At 52.0% G+C, this 20,793-nt stretch overlaps 1 protein-coding gene and 1 pseudogene across 6 annotated transcripts in view; one reads left to right on the top strand and one right to left on the bottom strand.

Annotated features, from left to right (window-relative positions):
• DEGS2 (delta 4-desaturase, sphingolipid 2) overlaps positions 1-20,793 on the top strand; it is a 79,113-nt gene that overhangs the window by 44,616 nt on the left and 13,704 nt on the right. Inside the window, exon 1 of one of the 6 annotated variants that reach the window (XM_027520720.1) lies at positions 13,452-13,633. The exons of 4 other annotated variants lie outside the window; for them this stretch is intronic. In XM_027520720.1, coding sequence (XP_027376521.1) covers positions 13,552-13,633 — 82 coding nt within the window. In that variant the 5' untranslated portion in view covers positions 13,452-13,551. Of the gene's footprint in view, positions 1-13,451; positions 13,634-13,655; positions 13,965-20,793 lie in introns of those variants that run through there. One more of the 6 variants, XM_027520724.1, reaches the window with a different exon arrangement.
• On the bottom strand, positions 9,086-9,558 carry LOC113879400 (annotated as a pseudogene).

Here is a 20,793-nt window from a genome sequence, read left to right as displayed (position 1 = left end):
TCCATGGGATTTTCCAGGCAAGAGCACTGGAGTGGGGTGCCATTGCCTTCTCTGCACCCTAGTCTTACCATCTGCCTTTTCTCCAAAGAGCACCAATTCTTTTACTGGAGAAGGATATTAGAAATCAAAATCAACTGTGATCATAGTTACTGCTGTGTTCTTGTTAATACTAGGTGTTCTCAGCTAACAAAGCAAGGCGATCTATTTGTGTCTATGTTAAGCTAAACGTAAGTTTAGACTGATTGAAATCAGTTACTGCATGGAATGTTATAGCCTCTTGCCCTTGTTTATCTCAACCTCCCACTCCAACAGCAAGAAACCTGGCTCTCACCCTCGGCCACCTATTTTCTTAATTGTTCAATTCCAGGATACCTCTAGAGTGGTTCTAGAATTGTTAACACCTGTCCCCATGGGAAACTATCAACTGGACCACAGTGCCTTTTGTTTAATCTTATTTTTGGCTGCACTGGGTCTCGTTATGGCATTCGGGGCCTTCGTTGTGGTTTGCAAGGTCTTTCCTTGTGGTCTGGGGGCTTCTCTGTAGTTGTGGTGCAGGCTCAGTCACTGTGGCTTGTGGGCTGAGTGGTCCCGAGAAGTGTGGGGTCCTGGTATCCGACCTGGGATCGAACCCTCCTCCTCCACAGCCTTGTCTACCCAATGAAACTAGGCCATGCCGTGTGGGGCCACCCAGGATGGACGGGTCATGGTGGAGAGGTCTGACAGAATGGGGTCCACTGAAGAAGGGAATGGCAAACCACTTCAGTATTCTTGCCTTGAGAACCCCATCAACAGTATGAAAAGGCAAAAAGATAGGACACTCAAAGATGACATGAGTCTGGGTAGGCTCTGGGAGTTGGTGATGGACAGGGAAGCCTGGCGGGCTGCAGTCCATGGGGTCGCAGAGTCGGACACGACTGAGCGACTGAACTAAACTGTATGAACGTACCAGCTTCTGTTGACCCACATCCTTGCCCAGTTTATTATCTCCAGGAACGGGCTTCCCAGGTGGCGCTAGTGGTAAAGCACTCATCTGCTAATGAGGAGATGCGAGAGATGCTGGTTCAATCCCTAGGTCAGGAAGATCCCCTGGAGGAGGGCGTGACAACCCACTCCAGTATTCATGCCTGGAGAATTCCATGGACAGAGGAGCCTGGCGGGCTACAGTCCATGGGGTTGCAAAGAGTCGGACACGACTGAAGCAACTCAGCACAGGAACTGGCTATCATGGCAGGGGTAGTCTCTTCAATGTCAACAGGGCCCCAAGATGTCAGAGCATCAGAAGTATGGAAAACAAATAGCTGTGAATAATACAACCTGCCCTGTGATGTTGTGATGCCATTTTAAGGTCTCCTTGGGGGTGATGATAGAGGAGGCTTTTAGAGTAGGGCATACATTTCCCTAAACAGCATGGAAAATATTTTATTGTGAGAATAGGAAGGAAAGGACACAGGTAGCAAGTATTAGGTGTCCTGAAACCGTGTAATCCTGACTGGGACTTGAACATGGTCTTTTAACTGAGGTCATACCCCTGGCCTTAGTACTTAATGAAGTTCAGCTTCTTGATGTCTCATCGCAGAAAGAATCCAGTGAAAGACAAAGTGATAGGTGAGAAGTGGATTTATGCAGAGAGAAACACACTCCACAGACAGAGTGTGGGCCATCTCAGAAGGTGAGAACAGTCCTGGGGGATGGGGTTAGTTTTTAATAGGGGTGGGTAATTCCCTGGGCTAAATAGTGGAGGGAATATTCCGGCTACTTTGGGGAACGGGAGGGGATAGCATGGGCTTCCCAGGTGGCGCCAGCGGGAAAGAACCCGCCTGCCAATGCAGGAGACATAAGAGACTTGGGTTCCATCCCTGGGTCGGGAACATCTCCTGGAGGGGGGCCTGGCAACCTACTCCAGTATTCTTGCCTGGAGATTCCCATGGACAGAGGAGCCTGGTGGGCTGCAGTCCGTGGGGTCACAAAGAGTCGGACACGACTTGGCAACTGAACAACAATAACACCCAATAAAACAGATCTGAAATTCCCAGCATCTCTAACGATATCTCCGTGGAATTCTAGAGTGTGTTAAAAATACGAGAGGTGCGTATGTTTTGCCGCTGTTGTCTGTTTTTTAATAATACAATCTCAGTGTTTGGGGGGCAGTCACGTTACTAGGGGCATGAGCTGACGGGAGATAAAGTCTCTGTGAAGGAGGTGAGCGGGACTGGTGTGTGTGACCAAGAGGAAGAGGCAGTTGTCATGGTCCTGCTCGGCAGCTGGAGGGCTTCTCTCTTGCAGGGAGAAGCCCGTTCTGACTCTATGCTGGAACTCTTTCTTTCTTTCTTTTTTAATATTTATGTATTTATTTGGCTGGATCTCTTTGCAGTCCAAGGGACTCTCAAGAGTCTTCTCCAACACCATAGTTCAGAAGCATCAATTCTTCGGCACTCAGTTTTCTTTATGGTCCAACTCTCATATTCTCGTACAAGACTACTGGAAAAACCATAACTTTCACTAGACAGACCTTTGTTGGCCAAGTAATGTCTCTGCTTTTTAATATGCTGTCTAGGTTGGTCATAGCTTTTCTTCCAAGGAGCAAGTGTCTTTTGATTTCATGGCTGCAGTCACCATCTGCAGTGATTTTGGAGCTGCCTCTTGAGAAACCTGTATGCAGTTCAGGAAGCAACAGTTAGAACTGGACATGGAACAACATACTTGTTCCAAATAGGAAAAGGAGTACATCAAGGCTGTATATTGTCACCCTGCTTATTTAACTTATATGCAGAGTACATCATGAGAAACGCTGGGCTGGAAGAAGCACAAGCTTTAATAATTCTTCTCATTAATTTAAATTTTTGTCAAACAAAGTTCAGTTTAAAAGGCTGTTAGGAATGTTTTATATGCACCATAAATAAAAGGTAATTTAATTTGAGCTCATTTATCATAATAATGAGCTGACACTTGTCCATGACTTGCTTAAGTACATGAGATATCAGATATGCAGATGACACCACCCTTAGGGCAGAAAGTGAGGAAGAACGAAAGAGCTTCTTGATCAAAGTGAAAGAGGAGAGTGAAAAGTTGGCTTAAAGCTCAACATTCAGAAAACTAAGATCATGGCATCCGGTCCCATCACTTCATAGCAAATACATGGGGAAACAGTGGAAACAGTGGCTGACTTTATTTTTCTGGGCTCCAAAAGCACTGCAGATGGTGACTGCAGCTATGAAATTAAAAGACGCTTGCTCCTTGGAAGAAAAGCTATGACCAACCTAGACAGCATATTGAAAAGCAGAGACATTACTTTGTCAACAAAGGTCCGTTTGGTCAAGGTTATGGTTTTTCCAGTGGTCATGTATGGATGTGAGAGTTGGACTCCAAAGAAAGCTGAGCACCGAAGAATTGATGCTTTTGACCTGTGGTGTTGGATAAGACTCTTGAGAGTCCCTTGGACTACAAGGAGATCCAACCAGTCCATGCTAAAGGAGATCAGTCCTGGATGTTCATTGGAAGGACTGAGGCTGAAGCTGAAACTCCAATACTTTGGCCACCTGATGCGAAGAGCTGACTCATTGGAAAAGACCCTGATGCTGGGAAAGATTGAGGGCAGGAGGAGAAGGAGACGACAGAGGATAAGATGGTTGGATGGCATCACCAACTCAATGGACATGAGTTTGGGTGGACTCCGGGAGTTGGTGATGGACAGGGAGGCTTGGCGTGCTGCAGTTCATGGGGTCGCAAAGAGTTGGATACAAGTGAGCGACTGAACTGAACTGACAAAATAAAGTCTGCTCTAACTTGCATTGGGTCATATTAAGTATTTTAATTGAAGGTCTGTGGGTTCCCATTTTATAAAATCAGTTTGTAGATACAAAAGACTTATTTTAATTTTATTTTATTATTCATAATGTTAGAGCATCTTTGCCCAATATGGGATATTTTAGAGCAAAGAGTACTATGACCATGGGAAGTTTACATAAGGCTAGTGTTAAAGTGAATTATGTCTATCTCCTCTCTATTTTATATTCAGTTTCTTCCCTAAGATTATAGGGGTCACAGTGCTCAAAGTTGGTGGGATCCCCAGGTATGACAATCTTTTGAGCCCCAGTAGTAAGTCCATGAAGTTTTCTCAGGGGGTGATGTTATTAATAGTGAAAGGTTGTTGTTGAATCACGTGAATACACCGGGATTCTTGGCCCCCGGAGCAGAAGAATTCAATCCGGGGCCAGAGACGAGGCTTGATCACTCAGAGCTTTTGTGAAATAAAGTTTTATTCAAGTATAAAGGAGATAAGAGAAAGCTTCTGACATAGGCATCAGAAGGGGGTAGAAAGAGTACCCGCCTGCTAGTGTTAACAATGAGGTTATATAATCCAAAGAATGTCTGGAGGTTGTAAAGACCTCATCAGACCTACTCCCATAATTTACATTTTAAGATAACACTGTCCTCAGGCAAGATACATCCTTGTAAAGACCAGGTCTACTCCCATAATTAACATTTTAAGGTAACAGAAGGTTGAATCCAAAGACTGTCCTTAGGCAAGATACATTATTATTATATAATCCTAAGGAATGTGGAGAAAGAAAAAAAGTTTGTCCTTCCTCCTTGAGAATTCCAGACCCCTCTCTCCTTGGGGACCCCTAGACTCCTTATCAACCTGCCTAGGAAATGACTCTCTCAATAGCAAGTACTAAAGCTAATTCAGAACCTGGGGCTTCTCTGGTAGCTCAACTGGTAAAGAATCTGCCTGCAATATACAGGAGACCCAGGTTCAATTCCTGGGTCAGGAAGATCTGCTAGAGAAGGGATAGGCTACCCACTCTAGTATTCTTGGGCTTCCATGGTGGCTCAGACAGTAAAGAATCTGCCTGAAATGCGGAACACCTGAGTTCGATCCCTGGGTTGGGAAGATCCCCTGGAGAAGGGAATGGCTACCCACTCTAGTAACTTAGAACATATATAATAGAATCATGCATGCATGCTCAGTCCTTAAGTCATGTCCGACTCTTTGTGACCCTGTGGGCTATAGCCCGCCAGTCTCCTCTGTCCATGGGATTTCCCAGGCAAGAACACTGGATTATAGCAGCACAAAAGCTAACTGGTGTGTTTTAAATCTTTTTGTTAGATAAATTCTGTGGTGTTTTTGTTAGTATAGTTATATATATATTATATAGTGTTATATATATATAGTATATATTATATATATATTATAGTATAGTTATATATATATATAGTTATATATATATATAAATAAATATATAATTTATTGCTTTCTAAATTTTGTACCTCCAGTTGGGTGAAACTATGACTTTTAATTTAAGTATATATGTAAAAATTATTATATATTTTATAAATTATTAAAATATTTAATATATATACTTTATGAAAAAATTATTATATATTTTATAGATATGTATAAAATATATAATTTATGTATTCACCTTTTGCTTTCTCCCCCTGTATCTAGGGCTTTGGTTTTTCTTCCCTTTTTTCCCCTCTTCTCTACCACTCCTCCTTTTCTTTTCTTTGAGGCTTTTATTCTGGTTCATTCTGTGATTTTTAGTTTCTGGTTTGGGCTGATAGGAATAAGGAGGGGCAGGAACAAGGGCCCAGTGGTCACCCTCAAGGCTGCAGCCCCTGCCTGGGATGGTTCTTTGGGGATCCCCTCCCCTTCCTCCCATATCTCCACCAGTGTGGTCCCTCCGATTCTGCTGGGTCAGGGGGAAATTGCAGCAAGGCAAACCACACAGCCACGGCCCTTCCCCAAGGCCCTGCAGGGTGTCATGGTCCTGGGGTGGGTGCGCTGGCAGGGTGATTCTGAAGAGGCCTCCCCTGCTCTGAGGGCCAGGCTGAAAGGCAGGGGACCCTCCAGGGCAGCTTGGTTTGCCCACATGCATCAGGGCTGCCAGGTTGGGGCCCCGGCCACAGCACTTCGAGGGAAGTCACATCTCTGTATTTTAGGCCACAGCACTTGGGGGCCTTTGGAAACTTAGCTGGTTAATCATGAAAAAGGGGGACCCCGGGGAACGTCCTCTGGCCTCTGGGCAAGTAAGGGTTCAGACTCAACAGCAGCGACACCGACGCAAGTTTGCCAGCAGGTGGCGCCACGCTCCCGGGCAGCCCCTGCCATCTGGTGGGACCAGTGAGTCCGCCAAGAGCACCTCCTTCCATCGGAGGCCCAACCACCCCGCTTCAAAATGTAGGTTTTATCGTCATTCAGGTTCGGTGAAGCCAGCAGATCAGGGAGCCACTGCCCTGAATGAGACAGTCCGTCCTGCATAGCTTGCAAAAGCGGGGGCGGGCCACCAGGGCAAGTTCGAGAGCAGAGGGTGTGAGCGCGAAGCAGGGCAGGAGCCTTTATTGTGGTTTCCAGGAAGGAACGGGTGAGGCGTGGTCAGCATGCTTAGGGTTAGTTAGTTTGAATAATTTTTAAAAAATATTTTTGTTTCTTTTTGGCTGCGCTGGGTCTTCCTTGCCACACGCCTGCTCTCATAGGAGGGGCTATGCTTCCCTGTGGTGTGAAGGCTTCTCATGGCGGTGACTTCTCTTGTTGCTGAGCACGGGCTCCAGGCCGGCTCGCTTCAGCAGTCGCGGCTCGTGGGCTTTGGAGCACAGGCTCAGCAGCTGTGGCTCCGGGGCTTGGTTGATCCGAGGCATGTGGGATCTTCCCAGACCAGGGCTCGAATCTGTTTCCCCTGCATTGGCAGGATTCTCATTGGCTGTACCACCAGGGAAGTCCACTTTGAAGAACTTCTAAGCTACTTTAAATTTTATTTTTAATATATATTTTGGCTGTGCCATGCAGCATGTGAGATCTTACTTCCCCAACCACGAACTGAATCTGTGCATTGGAAGCCTGGAGTCTAGACCATCGGACCGCCAGGGGAAGTCCTCGTTTGAAGAGTTTCATTCAGGTTGTATGTCGAGTTGTCTGGTATCTGGCCTTGGGGTGATCCGGGCAGGGGAACACTGGCCCTGAGGACAGAGCAGGCAGGCCCCCACATAGGTGAGTTTGCCCTGTAAGAAGGGGGCTTCCCTGGTGGCTCAGATTGTAGTCTGCCTGCAATGCGGGAGACCCGGGTTAGATCCCTGGGTTGGGAAGATCCCCTGGAGGAGGAAATGGCAACCCACCCCAGTATTCTTGCTGGGAGAATCCCATGGACAGAGGAGCCTGGCAGGCCACAGTCCATGGGTCGCAAAGAGTCAACCACGACTGAGCGACCAACACTGGACTGGCCCTATAGGAAAGGCATGCTCCCGGGCTAGGCTTTCACCATCTTTAGGAACTGGCCAGCCCTGGAGGGTGGTCTCTTCAGGGTCAGCAATACCCCAGGATGTCAAGACATCAGAAATACAGAAAATCGGGACTCCCATGGTGGTACAGTGGATAAGGACCCACCTGCTAATGTAGGGGACACAGGCTCGATCCCTGGTCTGGGAAGATTTCACATGCCTCGGAGCAATGAAGCTGCTGCACTGCAGTGAACCCGCCCATGAGCTGAAATTGTTGAATCCGCGCTTAGAGCCTGTGCTCTGCAACAAGAACTGCCACTGCCATGAGACGCCTGGACACTGCCATGAAGAGTAGCCCCCGCCCGCTGTGATCGGAGAATAATCCGCGCAGCCACAAAGACCCAGTGCAACCAAAACATAATAAGTAAATCAAATATAAAATAAAATAAAAAGCATTATAAAAAAAGAAATACAAAAAACGCAAAAGCTCAGACAAGACACACATTGCTGTAAGTTTCGGTGCTCTTGTTTGATCTCGTCACACCTTCCAGCAGGTGAATTGGCCCTGAGACCTCTGTCTGTTCTCCTGTGGTTGGAGGCTGGGGTTGCCTGCAGGACTGGGCTCCTGCCACTAAAGCTGCTATGAACATCCCTGCACACATCTTTGGTGAATGTCATTTCCGTTTCTTTGCACGATGTCCCCAGGAGTGAAAGCCCCCCCATCATGATGGAGGTTGAGCTTCGGTAGATTTTGTGGCAGAGTTTGCCAAACAGGCTGAACCAAGCTTTCCTCTTGTCGACGGCCTCTTCAGTCTGAAACTCATGTCTTTCCTTTGTTCTGGGGAAATTTATGACAAGTTTGATGTGACTCATTCCTTCTCTCATTTAACAAATTGTTATTAAGGTCATCCCCTATGCTAGAAACTCTTTAGGGCATTAGGGGTGAAGAGTTGCACCACAGGGAGCAAGACGCTCTGGAGGAGGGAGCAGATAATAAGCAAATTTGCACATGATGTGGATGTCAGGCTGGCAGAATCGCCCATACATACAATTACATTACCATTTCAGTGGGAGATTATTTCTTCGAAGAAGAAAAGGCAGGGGAAGGGTAAATGTCGCCTCTCCGTCATTCTCTCTCTCCTTCTAGAAATCTCATTAGGAGGATGTCGGGTTTCTATTCCTGCTCTTCAGTTCTCTTCTACCTGCCTTTGTTTCAACAGAGGTTTCCCTCCCCACAGGTGGCTGTGCTGTTTGGCATGTGAGATTTCAGTTCCCCAGCCAGGGCTGGAACTCTGCAGTAGACACACAGATTCTTAACCACTGGCCTGTGGGGGAAGTCCTGAGATTGGTTGCTGCTTGTTTCTTTCTTTTTAAAGAAAAAATTTGCACCTACCCATCTCTTGTGTGTTTATTTATTTTAACAGGTTGGAATAGACCTTTATGTTTCCTGGGAGACATTACTCTCTTTCCTCAGTCCAGCTCTCTTCCCCCACCTGGCTCTGTTTTCCCGTGTGTGAAGTTCCTCCCATTCTTGGGGTGAAAAGTGCAAGTGTTAGTCGCTCAGTCGTGTTGACTCTTTGTGACCCTATTGTAGCCCAGTCTTTTCTGTCCATGGAATTCTCCAGGCAAGAATACTTGAGTGGGTAGTCATTCCCTTCTCTAGGGGATCTTCCTGCCCCAGGAATCCAGCCTGGGTCTCCCGCACTGCAGGCAGATTCCTTACCATCTGAGCCACCAAGAAAGCCCCTGGTTGCCCTTTTTTCATGGAGTGATTTCCCTCGGGTGTTGGCTGGCTCTGAGTCACGGGCTGATAGACTGCTGGCTTTGGGGAGGGCTGGGAGGTGCAGTGTGGAATGCATTCTGGCCTGTTTTCTTTTTTTTTTTAAATATTGCCCCTGGCCCTGCGCAGGATGGAGTCCTTGGCAGCATCATACGGGTGCTCCTTGGACGGGATCTCCAGTACAGCCGGAATGGAGCGCTGGTGGGCGTCAAGGGCGTGCCGCACCATCTCTGCAATGTACTGGTTGATAAGGATGATGCCGATGTCATCCCGGTTTAGAAACTGCAGGAAAGTGTCTTCGATCTCATTGATGGTAGTATCCTTCTCCACCACCAGGAAATTAGGGTGGTGGTTCTTGTTAAGCTCCCCTATGCCGCCCAGCAGGAAGCCAGTCACAGTGTCCTCGTCTCCGATCACCGCAATTAGCTTCCCCCTCCCCGCCATCCTCACAGACCACTCGAGATCCTCAGCGACCGCCGGGTGTCACCCTGGCCTGTTTTCTGCAAACATGGGGTGGCGGAGGACTTCTGCTGGGACAGCAAGCACTGTGTTAAGACTTATGGGCCTAGGTGCTTTCTGCTCCTCACAGGCAGCTGAAGACGCCGAGCACCCTGACCAAGAGCCTCTGGTCAGGGTCCCTCCTGGGGGTCAGTGAGCCCCTCTACTGGGGCTGGCGCCCAGCTTAGAGGAAGTGGGGGCTGAAGGAGGTGCAGGAGTCATGGAAGAGTGGCTGGCCTTGTTGGCTTTCTTTACCACCCGCAAAAGTCTCTGTTTTCCAAAGCTGTTAGGGATTTAATAACAACAATTACATATATATGCATACACATATATATGCATATGTATGTGTGTATCTGTATATGTAGGTATGTATAGGTATATGTGTATATGTATATTTTATACACTTCATTTTTATTTTAATTAATTATTATTATTATTATTATTATTTGCCACACTGTGTGGCATGCAGTCTCTTAGTTCCTCGATCAGGGGCTGAACCTGTTTTCCCTGCAGAGGAAGAGAGGAGTCCTAACCACTGGACACCAGTGAGGTCCCTACACTTCATTTTTAAATAAACTTAACATCTGGTTTGCTGCTGCTAAGTCGCTTCAGTCGTGTCCGACTCTGTGCAGCCCACCAGGCTCCCCCGCCCCTGGGGTTCTCCAGGCAAGAACACTGGAGTGGGTTGCCATTTCCTTCTCCAATGCATGAAAGTGAAAAGTGAAAGTGAAGTCGCTCAGGCATATCCGACTCTTAGCGACCCCATGGACTGCAGCCTACCAGGCTCCTCTGTCCATGGGATTTTCCAGGCAAGAGTACTGGAGTGGGGTGCCATTGCCTTCTCCGAACATCTGGTTTAGATTTACAGAAAACCTGTGAAGATAGTATTGATGGTTCCATAGCCTCTACACCCACTTCTCTTTATAAGATATTAATATAATCTAATGTATAAGAAAAATGAACATTTTTAATGTTAGTACATTGTCATCAACTGAAGTCCATACTTTATTCAGATTCCTTTAGTTTTTACCTAATTCCCATCAGGATCCCACGTAGGACACCACATTGCAAGCAGATATGCAGTTTCTTTCATTTCCAGGAACTGAGACGTGGTGAGCAGGCTAGGGCACGTGTTCTGAGTGCATTCACCGTCTTGAAGCTGAGTCTCTGTGGTCCAAGCTGACCTCGGGGAACTGGAGATTACTCAGGAATGGAAAAACCTTGTTTAAAATTCAACATTCAAAAAATAAAGGTCATGTCATCCGGTCCCATCATTTCATCACAAAGAGATGGGGAAAAAGTAGAAAGAGTGGTAGATTTTATATTTTTGGGCTCCAAAATCACTGCAGACTGTGACTGCAGCCAGCCACGAAATTAAAAGATGCTTGCTCCTTGGCAAAAAAGCTATACACACCTAGACAGCGTATTAAAAAGCAGAGACATCCCTTTGCCAACAAAGATCCATATAGTCAAAGCTATGGTTTTTCCAGTAGTCATGTAGGGATGTAAGAGTTGGACCATAAATAAGGCTGAGTGATGAAGAACTGATGCTTTTGTGGTGTTGGAGAAGACTCTAGAGAGTCTCTTGAACAGCAAGGAGATCAAACCAGTCAATCCTAATGGAAATCAACCCTGAATATTCATTGGAAGGACTGATGCTGAAGCTGAAGCTCTAATCCTTTGGCCACCTGATGCAGAGAGCTGACTCATTTGAAAAGACCCTGACGCTGGGAAAGACTGAAGCCAGGAGGAGAAGGGGATGACAGAGGATGAGATGGTTGGATGGCATCACTGACTCAACAGACATGAGTTTGAACAAGATGGTGAAGGACAGGCAACCCTGGCGTGCTGCAGCCCATGGGATCACAGAGCTGGACATGACTTAGCAACTGAACAAGAACAAGACTGAAAGTCATGAACTTTTATTACGCTGCCAGGTCTCTCTCCAGTCTGTCCTTTGACTTGTCCCCTTTTCGGCCTCAATTTTCTCATCTGTAAAATGAAGCCTTTGGGCAAGTGGCAACTGGACAGGCGGAGTCCTGGGGTCCATCTGTGAGTGGTTTTCTGATCTCTGTCCTGGGCAGAGGGAGCTGGCAGGCATGGTGGTGCCCAGAGGGCAGAGCTGGGACCCAGATCTCACTGGTTGTAACATGGGGCTGACATTCCGACTTTGGGCTTTTAAAGTCGAAGATCAGGGGCGTGTCCCAGCTTTCCTGCTTATTCTGAAAAGTGAAAGAAAGTAAAAGTGCTCATTGCTCACTGGTGTCCGAGTCTTTGCGATCCCTATGAACTGCAGCCCACCAGGCTACTCTGTCCATGGAATTGTCCACACAAGAACCCTGGAGTGTGTTGCCATTCCCTTCTCCAGGGGATCTTCCCCACCCAGCGGTTGAACCTAGTCTCCTGCATTGCACGAAGATTCTTTACTGTCTGAGTCATCAGGGAAGCTTATTCTAAGGCTCTCCTTATCTCTGAACCTCGGTTTACCCATCGGTAAAGTGGCCGCTGTTGGGATGACTGCTATGGCTCCCTCTGGCTGTGAGCAGAGCAGGTTGCCCTGGGAGATGCTGAGCTCTCCGCTCCCAGAGGCGTGCAAGCCAAGAAGATGACACTGTTGGGTGGCGCAGGGGGTGGTGGTGACCCAGGGCTCTAAGCATGTCCCTTTGGGACAGGGAAGCCAGCTTGCGCACTAGCCCATTTTCCGACCCTGGACTCTGGGTCAGGTGTCCGGGTGCCGCGGTGTGCCCACATAGCTGCTTCCCGTGCCATCTCAGGCTAGGACTGCCTCTGGCCCTAGGCTGAGGGTGGTCTGCCAGATATACTCCACCCCTGGCCTCAGACTCACAGGAGACCGGGGCGATGCTCGCCATCGTTTCCTCCTGCTTGGTGGTGCCTCTGACTTCCAGGTCAGTCTGCTTCCCCAGGCAGCTCCTGCAAGTCGGGCTCCAGTACACAGGGCACACCACGCAAAGTCCCAAAGGAGCAAGAGGAGGACGGGGGGATCCCTGGGAAGGAGGAAAATGAGTCCTGTGCCCCGACTCCCCCCAAACCAGACTCTCCATTCTGACAAGGTTTAGGTTCTTCCAAGTCCCAGCCTTTGCATCTTCCATTGGCTCTACCGCCAATGCCCTTGGCCTTCTTTAGCTGTTGAACTCCTACTCACCCTTTGAGACCTAATACAAAAACCCCTGGACTGTGCCCTGGCTGTACCAGGACCTACCTGTGTCCGGCACGTATCATCTTGAGTTGTAACCGGCCTGGTCGGTGCCCCTGTTCCTGTCCCTGGCTTTCCCTGAAGGTGGGGATGGGGCTGACTCATCTCCCTGAAGCAGCAGACGCCTCATCACCTGCCCTCTTCCTAATTGCGTGAAAGGAGTGGGTAGGGGCAGGGTGGATCGGTGTGACGAACCTTTCCAGAGCTCCTTCTGTGTTTGTTTGCTTTGGCTGCAAGGCGGGGCATGCGGGCTTGCGGGCTTGCCTCCACGTCTTCTGCAGTGGAACCGCGGAGTCAACCCCTGGACCGCCAGGGAAGCCTCCCCTTCTTTTCACTTGCACAACGCAGCCGTCTAATCCCTACCCTCCAACCCCTGCCCTGGGCCGGGGGACGGGGCGGGGGGACGCTCCTCACCGGCGGGTCCGTCGGGACAGGGGCGGCGGGAGCGCAAGTGGCTCTGGGCCGCTGAGAGAACAGGCGCCCAGCCGCGATGGAGCCTCCGGGAAGCCGGGGACACGGGCGTCCCCGTACACCCCGGGGTCCAGGGACTCCCCCGGGGTCACATTGACAGCCCATTTTCCAACCCGAGGCAACTGAGGCGCCCAGAGGCCCCGGGACTCACCTCCGCCCAGCCCGAGACCCCGCCCCCGAGGGCCTGCCCCTCCTGCTGGCCCAGGCGCTCCACGCCCCGCTCGAGGCCCCGCCCCTCCTGCTGGCCCAGGCGCTCCTGGCCCCGCCCCCGCGCCCTGAACTGGTCCTCGCGCGGCGCAGGACGACAGGTGCCTCGGAGCCGAGCCCTGCGCAGCAGCTGGGCGCTCAGAGCCGCGCTCCCAGCCCCACCATGGGCAACAGGGCGGGCCGCAGCGACTTCGAGTGGGTCTACACGGACCAGCCTCACACGCAGCGGCGCAAGGAGATGCTCGGTGAGCGCGGACCCCAAGTAGGGACAGCCCGGGGCAGTGTGGTGTCCCAGGTCAGCCCGAGCCCGGGGAGGCGTCTCTCCTCCGCGGCCCGGATGCCCAGCAGGCCTTCCCCGACCTCTGCTTCAGAGGGTGGGGGCTCCACTCCCCGTACGGCAGCCTCCGCGGCCCAGGGTCCCCAGCTCTGGTCTGAGACTCCCTTCGCGTCTCTGCCTCTGTCCCGAGATCGGGGACCCGAGGACCTGAGCCCAGATCCGTGCGTCGTGGGAGCGCGTCTCGGCTACTCCATCCCGGCTGTGGGACGGGAGCCCCTCCCGGGACTCGAGGCGCACAGGTCAGTCCCAGGGACTGTCTTTGTGAGGGATGCGCCGCCCCCGCCCGCGAAGGCAGCTCCGTGGCCACCTGTCGTCCACCGCACCCTGGGCTCCCCTGTGCGCCGAGCGCCAGGTCCCGGCGGCCCCGCCCGAGAGGCCCCAAGCCCAGCCCCCAAACCGGGCTTTAAGGCAGAATGAACTCCTCGAAGGAAGCAAAGCTGAACGAGAGACAACTTATTTAAAAACAGCAAACAAAGGCTTACCAGAGTCTGTCCTTTATTTTGTAGCCCAATGTCCGGTGGCCCCTCTCTGTTATGTAGTGTCCTGGAAAGTCATTTTCACTTACATGGTCACCCATCCTGTGGACTCACCCACCTGCGGGCTCCATCAGTCTCTCAGAAGGACCCAGAATGTACGGTTCCTTTACCCACGATAAGGGGTTCAGGGACTCGCACCTGCAGAGCAGCTCCTGCTCGGTGCCACCAAGTCGCCTCTGCAGCCGGATCGGCTTCCAGCTGAACATGGTCCCTCTCCCTAAAGTCGGCCACCATTCCACACCCTCACCCACAGCTGCAGTTGGCAAAAGTCTTTAATCTTTGCAAAACAGGTGACAAAACAACAGTATTTCATTATTACTTTAATATTTGATTTGATGACTGCTTTCAATGTCTAATTGGTCATTTAAATTTGTGTTTTGCTTTCTCTTGGGTTGGTGTTTTGCTTGTTGGGCTGTTAGAGCTCTTTGTATCGAGGTTTTTAACCCTTAGTCTTATACAATACATTGCAAATCTTCTTGCCTTTATAATCACAGGAGCTTTTTTTTTTAAATGCATTTGAATAGATTGGATTGTTTCTTTAGAATTTTCTCTTTTGTGTCTTCCTGCTCCACCCCAAGACTAGGGAAGTATCTTCCTATTCCTTTTAAACCTTTCAGACACCGGATGCACTGAGTGGTTAATGCAGGGCTGTGCCCTGCTGTTGCTGGGGTTCCAGGGCCTGGAGACCCCTGGGTGGGTCTGTGGGTCTGTGGTTTTCTCCTATGAGGTGAGCGATAACCCTGCACTGTGTGTGGCCCCAGCATCGTCTGCTGCACTTGCGAACTTCCTGCAGGTGGCGCAGAGGGTCCTGCAGGGCTGTGTCTCCTTCCCCTCCCTGGGCTGTCCCCGCCGTCCCCCCCTTCCCCTTACAGGACTCACTGCACACCTGGCCCCAGGTGGAGAAGGCTGGGGGATGTAGCCTGGCCCACAGAGGTGCCTGGAGGGATGCAGACACTCTGGACTGTAGCCTTACTTCCCCAGTCTGCATAATGGGCACAGTCATCCTATCTGGCAGAGTGGGTATGAGGATAAAAGGAGATGTTGAGTGAGAAGGTGCTCCAGCATGGTACCCAGCACGCCAGGACGTGGAGAAGGATTCCTCTCCGAAGAGAGAAGCCACGGGCCCTGGAACCAATCCAGGAAGCATCCTGGACAGGATGACTGGGAACCCTGGAAGACCTAGAGAAGAGGGAGGCGACTTGGGCCAGGGCGGGGACAGCACAAGCTCTCAAGGGCTGACTCTCCAGGGCTCTTTGCAAATTCCCACTCTGCACTGGATGCTGCGGGTTCCTCCCCACACAGCCAGTTTTGAGCTAACGAACTTGGAATGTGTCTTCCTCCCTCCCTCCCAGGCATTGCAATTGTTGTTCCTCCACCCCGGAGTCCTTCCTGCCTGCCCTACTCGCTGGAGCTCAGCTCTCCCTCCTGCAGGAACAGCCCCCTCCCGGCCTGGGTTGAGGGAGAGTGCTCCAGTGGGATTCCCCTTCCAGCCCTTCAGGTCTTTTATCTCTTGGAGGCAGGTTTCCAGACCTAGAAGATTTGTTGACCTTGATTGTGAGCCAGGACCACACCCACTCATCAGCTTTGTGACCCTGGGCGAGTCAATAAGCTGTTGAAGAAACTGAGGTCTGATTGAGTTAAACGGGTTAATTGTAGTGCTTTGTTTGTGGAGGGCTTCCCTGGTGGCTCAGAGGGTAAAGTGTCTGCCTGCAATTCGGGAACCCTGGTTCGATCCCTGGGTTGGGAAGATCCCCTGGAGAAGGCAGTGGCAACTCACTCTGGTACTCTTGCCTGGAAAATCTCATGGATGGAGAAGCCTGTAGGCTAGAGTCTATGGTAGGCCCCAGTCTATGGGGTCCCAAAGAGTCAGACACTACTGAGCGACTTCAGCCACTTCAGTCTGTCTGACTCTTTACAACCCCATGGACTGTAGCCCGCCAGGCACCTCGGTCCATGGGATTCTCCAGGCAAGAATACTGGGATGAGTTACCATGCCCTTCTCCAGGGGATCTTCCCAACTCAGACGTCTCTTATATCTACTTGCATTGGCAGGCGGGTTCTTTACCACCAGGGAAGCTCAATCCTGGAGTCAGAACCCAGGAAGTCCTTGCGTAGAGCCAGCTGCAGTGCTCTTTGTGCAGGACCAAAGTCCACCTCCAGATCCTGCCTGGATGAAGGAGACATGCCTCCCAGGCCAGGGCTGAGGTTCCCTGAGCTGCGAGGGCAGGAGCAGAGAGCCAATGGGGCTGTGTCCTGTCGGAGATCAGAGCCCAAGCCAGGCACTCCCAGAGGAGTAAGAGGCAGCGTTTGAATTTGTCTTTTCCAAAACAAATAGCTTTGTGATTTTTTGTTTGTTTTTGTGTTTTATTTATGAAAGGGCACACAAAAAATAATCCAAGTAAAACAAGGAAGTAAGGCTCTGGCAATTGTTGGCTTATTTGCTTAGGAAAAGCCTTTGCTGGGGCTCTCTCAGTGGCAAGTGGTTAAGCCCAGAACTGAACTGGCTGACAAGCTCAAGGGAATTCATGGAGACCACAAGAGAGGAGGGCAGGCTGGCCACAGGGCCGTTCTCTCTGCCCCTGATCCTGCTTGACCCGCCTTCTCCACGTCCGCCAGGTGGGCTGCAGCCTGCGTCCACCCGGCTCTGAGATCCCACAGAGGGAACAGGCGCCTCCTCCCCTTCTGCCCTGAGCAGTGCGTCCTCCCCTTGAGCCAGCTCACCTCTGGCCAGAGCTGTGAGTCCTCTAATTAGCCAGTGGGCAGGGGCTGTGATGATGGGCAAGCCACACAACATCACATTGTGAGGGCAGAGGGAAGGGATGCTGTGCTCGGGCGAAGTTGGCTGGGGAGGGAGGGGCGCTTGGGTCCAGGGCCACACAGACAGTAAGTGATCCCCAGGGCCCTATTTGACCTGACTGTGTCCTTCCTGGCTCGAATCCTCCAAGGCAGCGGTCCCCAACCTTTTCAGTACCACGGAACTAGTTTCATGAAAGACAGTTTTTCGCTGGACCTGGGATGGGGTGGGGTTTGGGGATGATTCACGAGCACGACATTTCTTGTGCACTTCACTGCTATTATTATTACATCAGCTCCACCCCAGATCATCAGGCATTAGATCCTAGAGGTTGGGGACCCCTGCTCCAAGGGTTTCCCTTCCTAAAAATCTCATCTCTGCTCTGTGTCGACACCCCAGTACTCTGGTACTCTTTCTCCCTCGCTCCTGCTCTCTGACCACTCAGTGGAATATAGCTAGCCCTCCATCTGCCCATTTCACGGCTTTTGCAAACGCTGTTTGCTCTGCTTGAATTCTTTTTCCTACTTCACCTACTTCTAGGATTCCTTCAAGTCTCAGACTAAATGTCCCTTTCTCAGAAACAGTGCGTGATAGTACATGTGCACACACACATTTTGTTTGGAAATAAACAATCAGTTAGCTCTCTGGGGGAATCAAAAGTCCCTGATTTGCAGATTGGCACTTGTCAGTGTTTGTAACTATTTCCATCGTGGCCAATTTCAAGCTGCCAACAGGCATCGCTGCCCACGTTGCTGGGGAGATAGGATCATACTTGGGGGGTGACAGCGTCAGGCTGGACTGGTGGTCTACACCACAGTCTACCCAACCCTTGCTCCCCAGCATCTCTAGTCGCTCGTGCCAGGACTGTCCAGGGGCTTTATCCCCTTTCCAGCAGTGCCCAGGTGGCACTGTGGTAAAGAATCCACCTGCCAATGCAGGAGACGTAAGACACACGGGTTCGGTCCCTAGGTTGGGAAGATCCCCTGGGGGAGAGCTTGGCAACCGACTCCAGTGTCCTTGCCTGGAGAATCCCATGGACAGAGGAGCCTGGCGGGCTACAGTCCATAGAGTCTCAAAGAGTCAGACACGACTGAAGGGACTTAGCACACAGCGGTGCCAGGGAGCACGGGGCATACAGCTTAATCCTTGCCACTGGGGAGCAGGAAGCCCTGTCTTTTCACTTAGGACATTTTTTTCATTCTTTTCTCTCCTCCTCCCCACTTTTTAAAATTTAATCTTACAGACATTTACATCTTTTTTGCATTTTTTTTAATGCAGGGCGGGACCCTGGGAGGTTAGTCGCCCTGCCCAAGGTCTCCTGGCCAGCCGGGGTTGGGCTTAGGACAAGTCTCTAACCTGGGGACACGGCCCACACCTCTGTCCCACCCTCTTCTCCACCTGGGACCTGAGAAAAGCCTGTCCCCCGTCCAGTCCCTGCACATGACTCGTGGGCAGGCTCTGGCTCACGTGGCCCCTCCCTCTCGTTCTTTCCGACCTCTGTACTGATGTGTGTGCCGCGCCCTCCTGCCTGGCCTGCTTCTAACCCACATTCTTTAATTTGTACCCACTTTTACGAGGCATGACTTACATGCCATAAAATTCGCTCATTATAAAGACACAGTCCAGCGATTTTTAGTGAGGTTACACAACCGAGTTTAGAGCGCTCCCCTCACCCCAGAGGGCCCAGGACCACTTGCAGTCACTATCCTGGACCCACATCCCGATTCTGTCCTGCGAGTTCCCGCCTGAGGGTCACAGGGCCTGGTGTGCGTCATCTCCCGGCACATCCTCGTGGGGACACACCGTGCCCCCTCTCCCGCCTCGGGGTCTGGGGCCTGGCTCGTCCCCGGAGCTTTGGCAAATATTTGTCGATGAATCAGGAGCAGGTTCAGCGGGAGGCAGGTGAGGGGGTGGGGTCGTGACTCCTGGAGGTGCTCTGGGCCCTTCCCCCCCCCCCCCCCAACCCCCAGTGCCTCCCACACTGACCAGACAGGCCTAGCTTTGCCTTGTGGCTCGGAAACTGAAACCCAGGTGGGAGAGACAGGGCTGGGGGTGGGGGGACGGCTTAGCAGGGCTGTAGAGAAGCTGTGCAGGAGGGAGGGGTGGAGAGGGCTGGGGCGCCTTTGTCGGAGAAGCCGTTGGAAGCAGGGCTGCTCGGCTGTGTGTGTGTGTGGAGGTGGGCAGGGAAGGCACTGCACCCGGAGCAGCGTGTGGGGGTGCAGCAGGGAACTGACAGATGTCAGGGAATGTTGGAGACTAGGGAGTACCTGGTGGGGAAGGGACCCCTCCACCCCGAGCTAGTGGGATCGTCGTGGCACTTGACCTCCCTGGGGGAAGCGGTCAGAGAAGGGACCTCATGGCTGGCCAGTCGGCAGGGCCGAGGTGGGGGCCTGGGGACCACCCTAGGTGCCCACCCCCGGTGCCCGCAGAGGGTAAGGACCCAGCAGCCTTCCCTGCCCGCTGCCACCTGGCACAGCAGAGTTCGTCAGGAAAGCTTCTGGGAACAGCCAGGTGGGCATCCATGGGAGACTGCTCTGTGGGGTTGCAGTGGCCCCGGGCCCAGCCCGGGTCCTCCCTTCCCACAGGCTGCTCCTCTGCTGGGCCCTCAGGGCCTTGTGAACGAGTCCGCCATGTGTGTGAATGTATGTAAGGCATGGAGATTCCCGCCACCGGCTCCTCGACACCTCAGGGCCTGCGGCCTCCTCCCTGTTCCTCAGGGAAGACCCCCACCCCTGGGTGCTTATAGCCCAGGACTGTCAGAGCAGGCGCCTTAGGGACGGAGAGCGAGGAAGCTGGCCCAGAGAGGGACAGGGGCTTGCCCCAGGGCACACAGCAGCTGGACTGAATCAGGCTGCAGTGTGGCTCTCCTGAATGCGGACTCAGGGTTTATCTCTGGGCACTTGGCCCTGATGACTGCAGCCCAGCTTCAGGAAACAGGTCCTCTGGGACTGAAGGATCCTTGGGGACAACGAAGGAGTCAGAGAAAATCAGGTGTGGTGGAACCTCTGTGTGCCCATCTCTAAGATGGGGGCCTGGTGCCCTCCTAGGTGGACTGGTGAGGCCCCAGTGAGTGTGTCAGATGCCGAGCACATTTCACCTGCTGAGGTCCGGTTCCACACCCAGGCCCCGGCTTGCATCCAGCAGGCCCAAAGTCGAGGGTCCTGAGGGCAAGTCTCGCTCTGTCGGCCTTGCCTTGCCTTGCCCGGACCCTTCCCTGGGCCCCCAGCCCTCCTCCTGTGTCGTGCCTGGACAGTGTGACTTCCAGCAGTGACTGCTGTTCATGGCCCGCCGCCTCAGGCCTCACCTGAGTTGCTGCTGGAAAGCCATTGCATGGGTCTGGTTCCAGGTGGCAGTCCTCGCCTGGCTCCAGGCTGCCCAACTGGACCAGAGAACCCTGAGGCACGTGTGTCCTTCGCCAGCTTCTGCGATGCTCTGCGCTGGAGGCCTGGGTGGGCAGCCCTCTCCCCTGCCGTCAGCTGAGATTGCCCAGGGCGGGGGTGTGGGCAAAGCCTGGTCAGGCTGGGCCAGGGCTCTGCTTTGGGGGCTGCCGGGCTCTTGTCCTCCTCCTCGGGCTTCACCCCTCTCCTGGGACCCGGAGAAGATGGAGCCAGTGGCTCTCCCCTCCCCAGCCGCACCCCTGAGCCCTGGAAGAGGCACCCCTCGGTCAGGCCAACGACCCCACCCCACACCTCCATCCCCTCTTTCTGCTGTCACCCTGCCCCCTTTCCCCCATCTCGA

This window comes from Bos indicus x Bos taurus, chromosome 21 (genome assembly GCF_003369695.1).
Source record: "Bos indicus x Bos taurus breed Angus x Brahman F1 hybrid chromosome 21, Bos_hybrid_MaternalHap_v2.0, whole genome shotgun sequence".
Classification (NCBI taxonomy): Eukaryota; Metazoa; Chordata; class Mammalia; order Artiodactyla; family Bovidae; genus Bos; species Bos indicus x Bos taurus.
The sequence above is the reverse complement of the archived record's forward strand: the minus strand, read 5'-3'. Positions and strand labels throughout refer to the sequence as shown.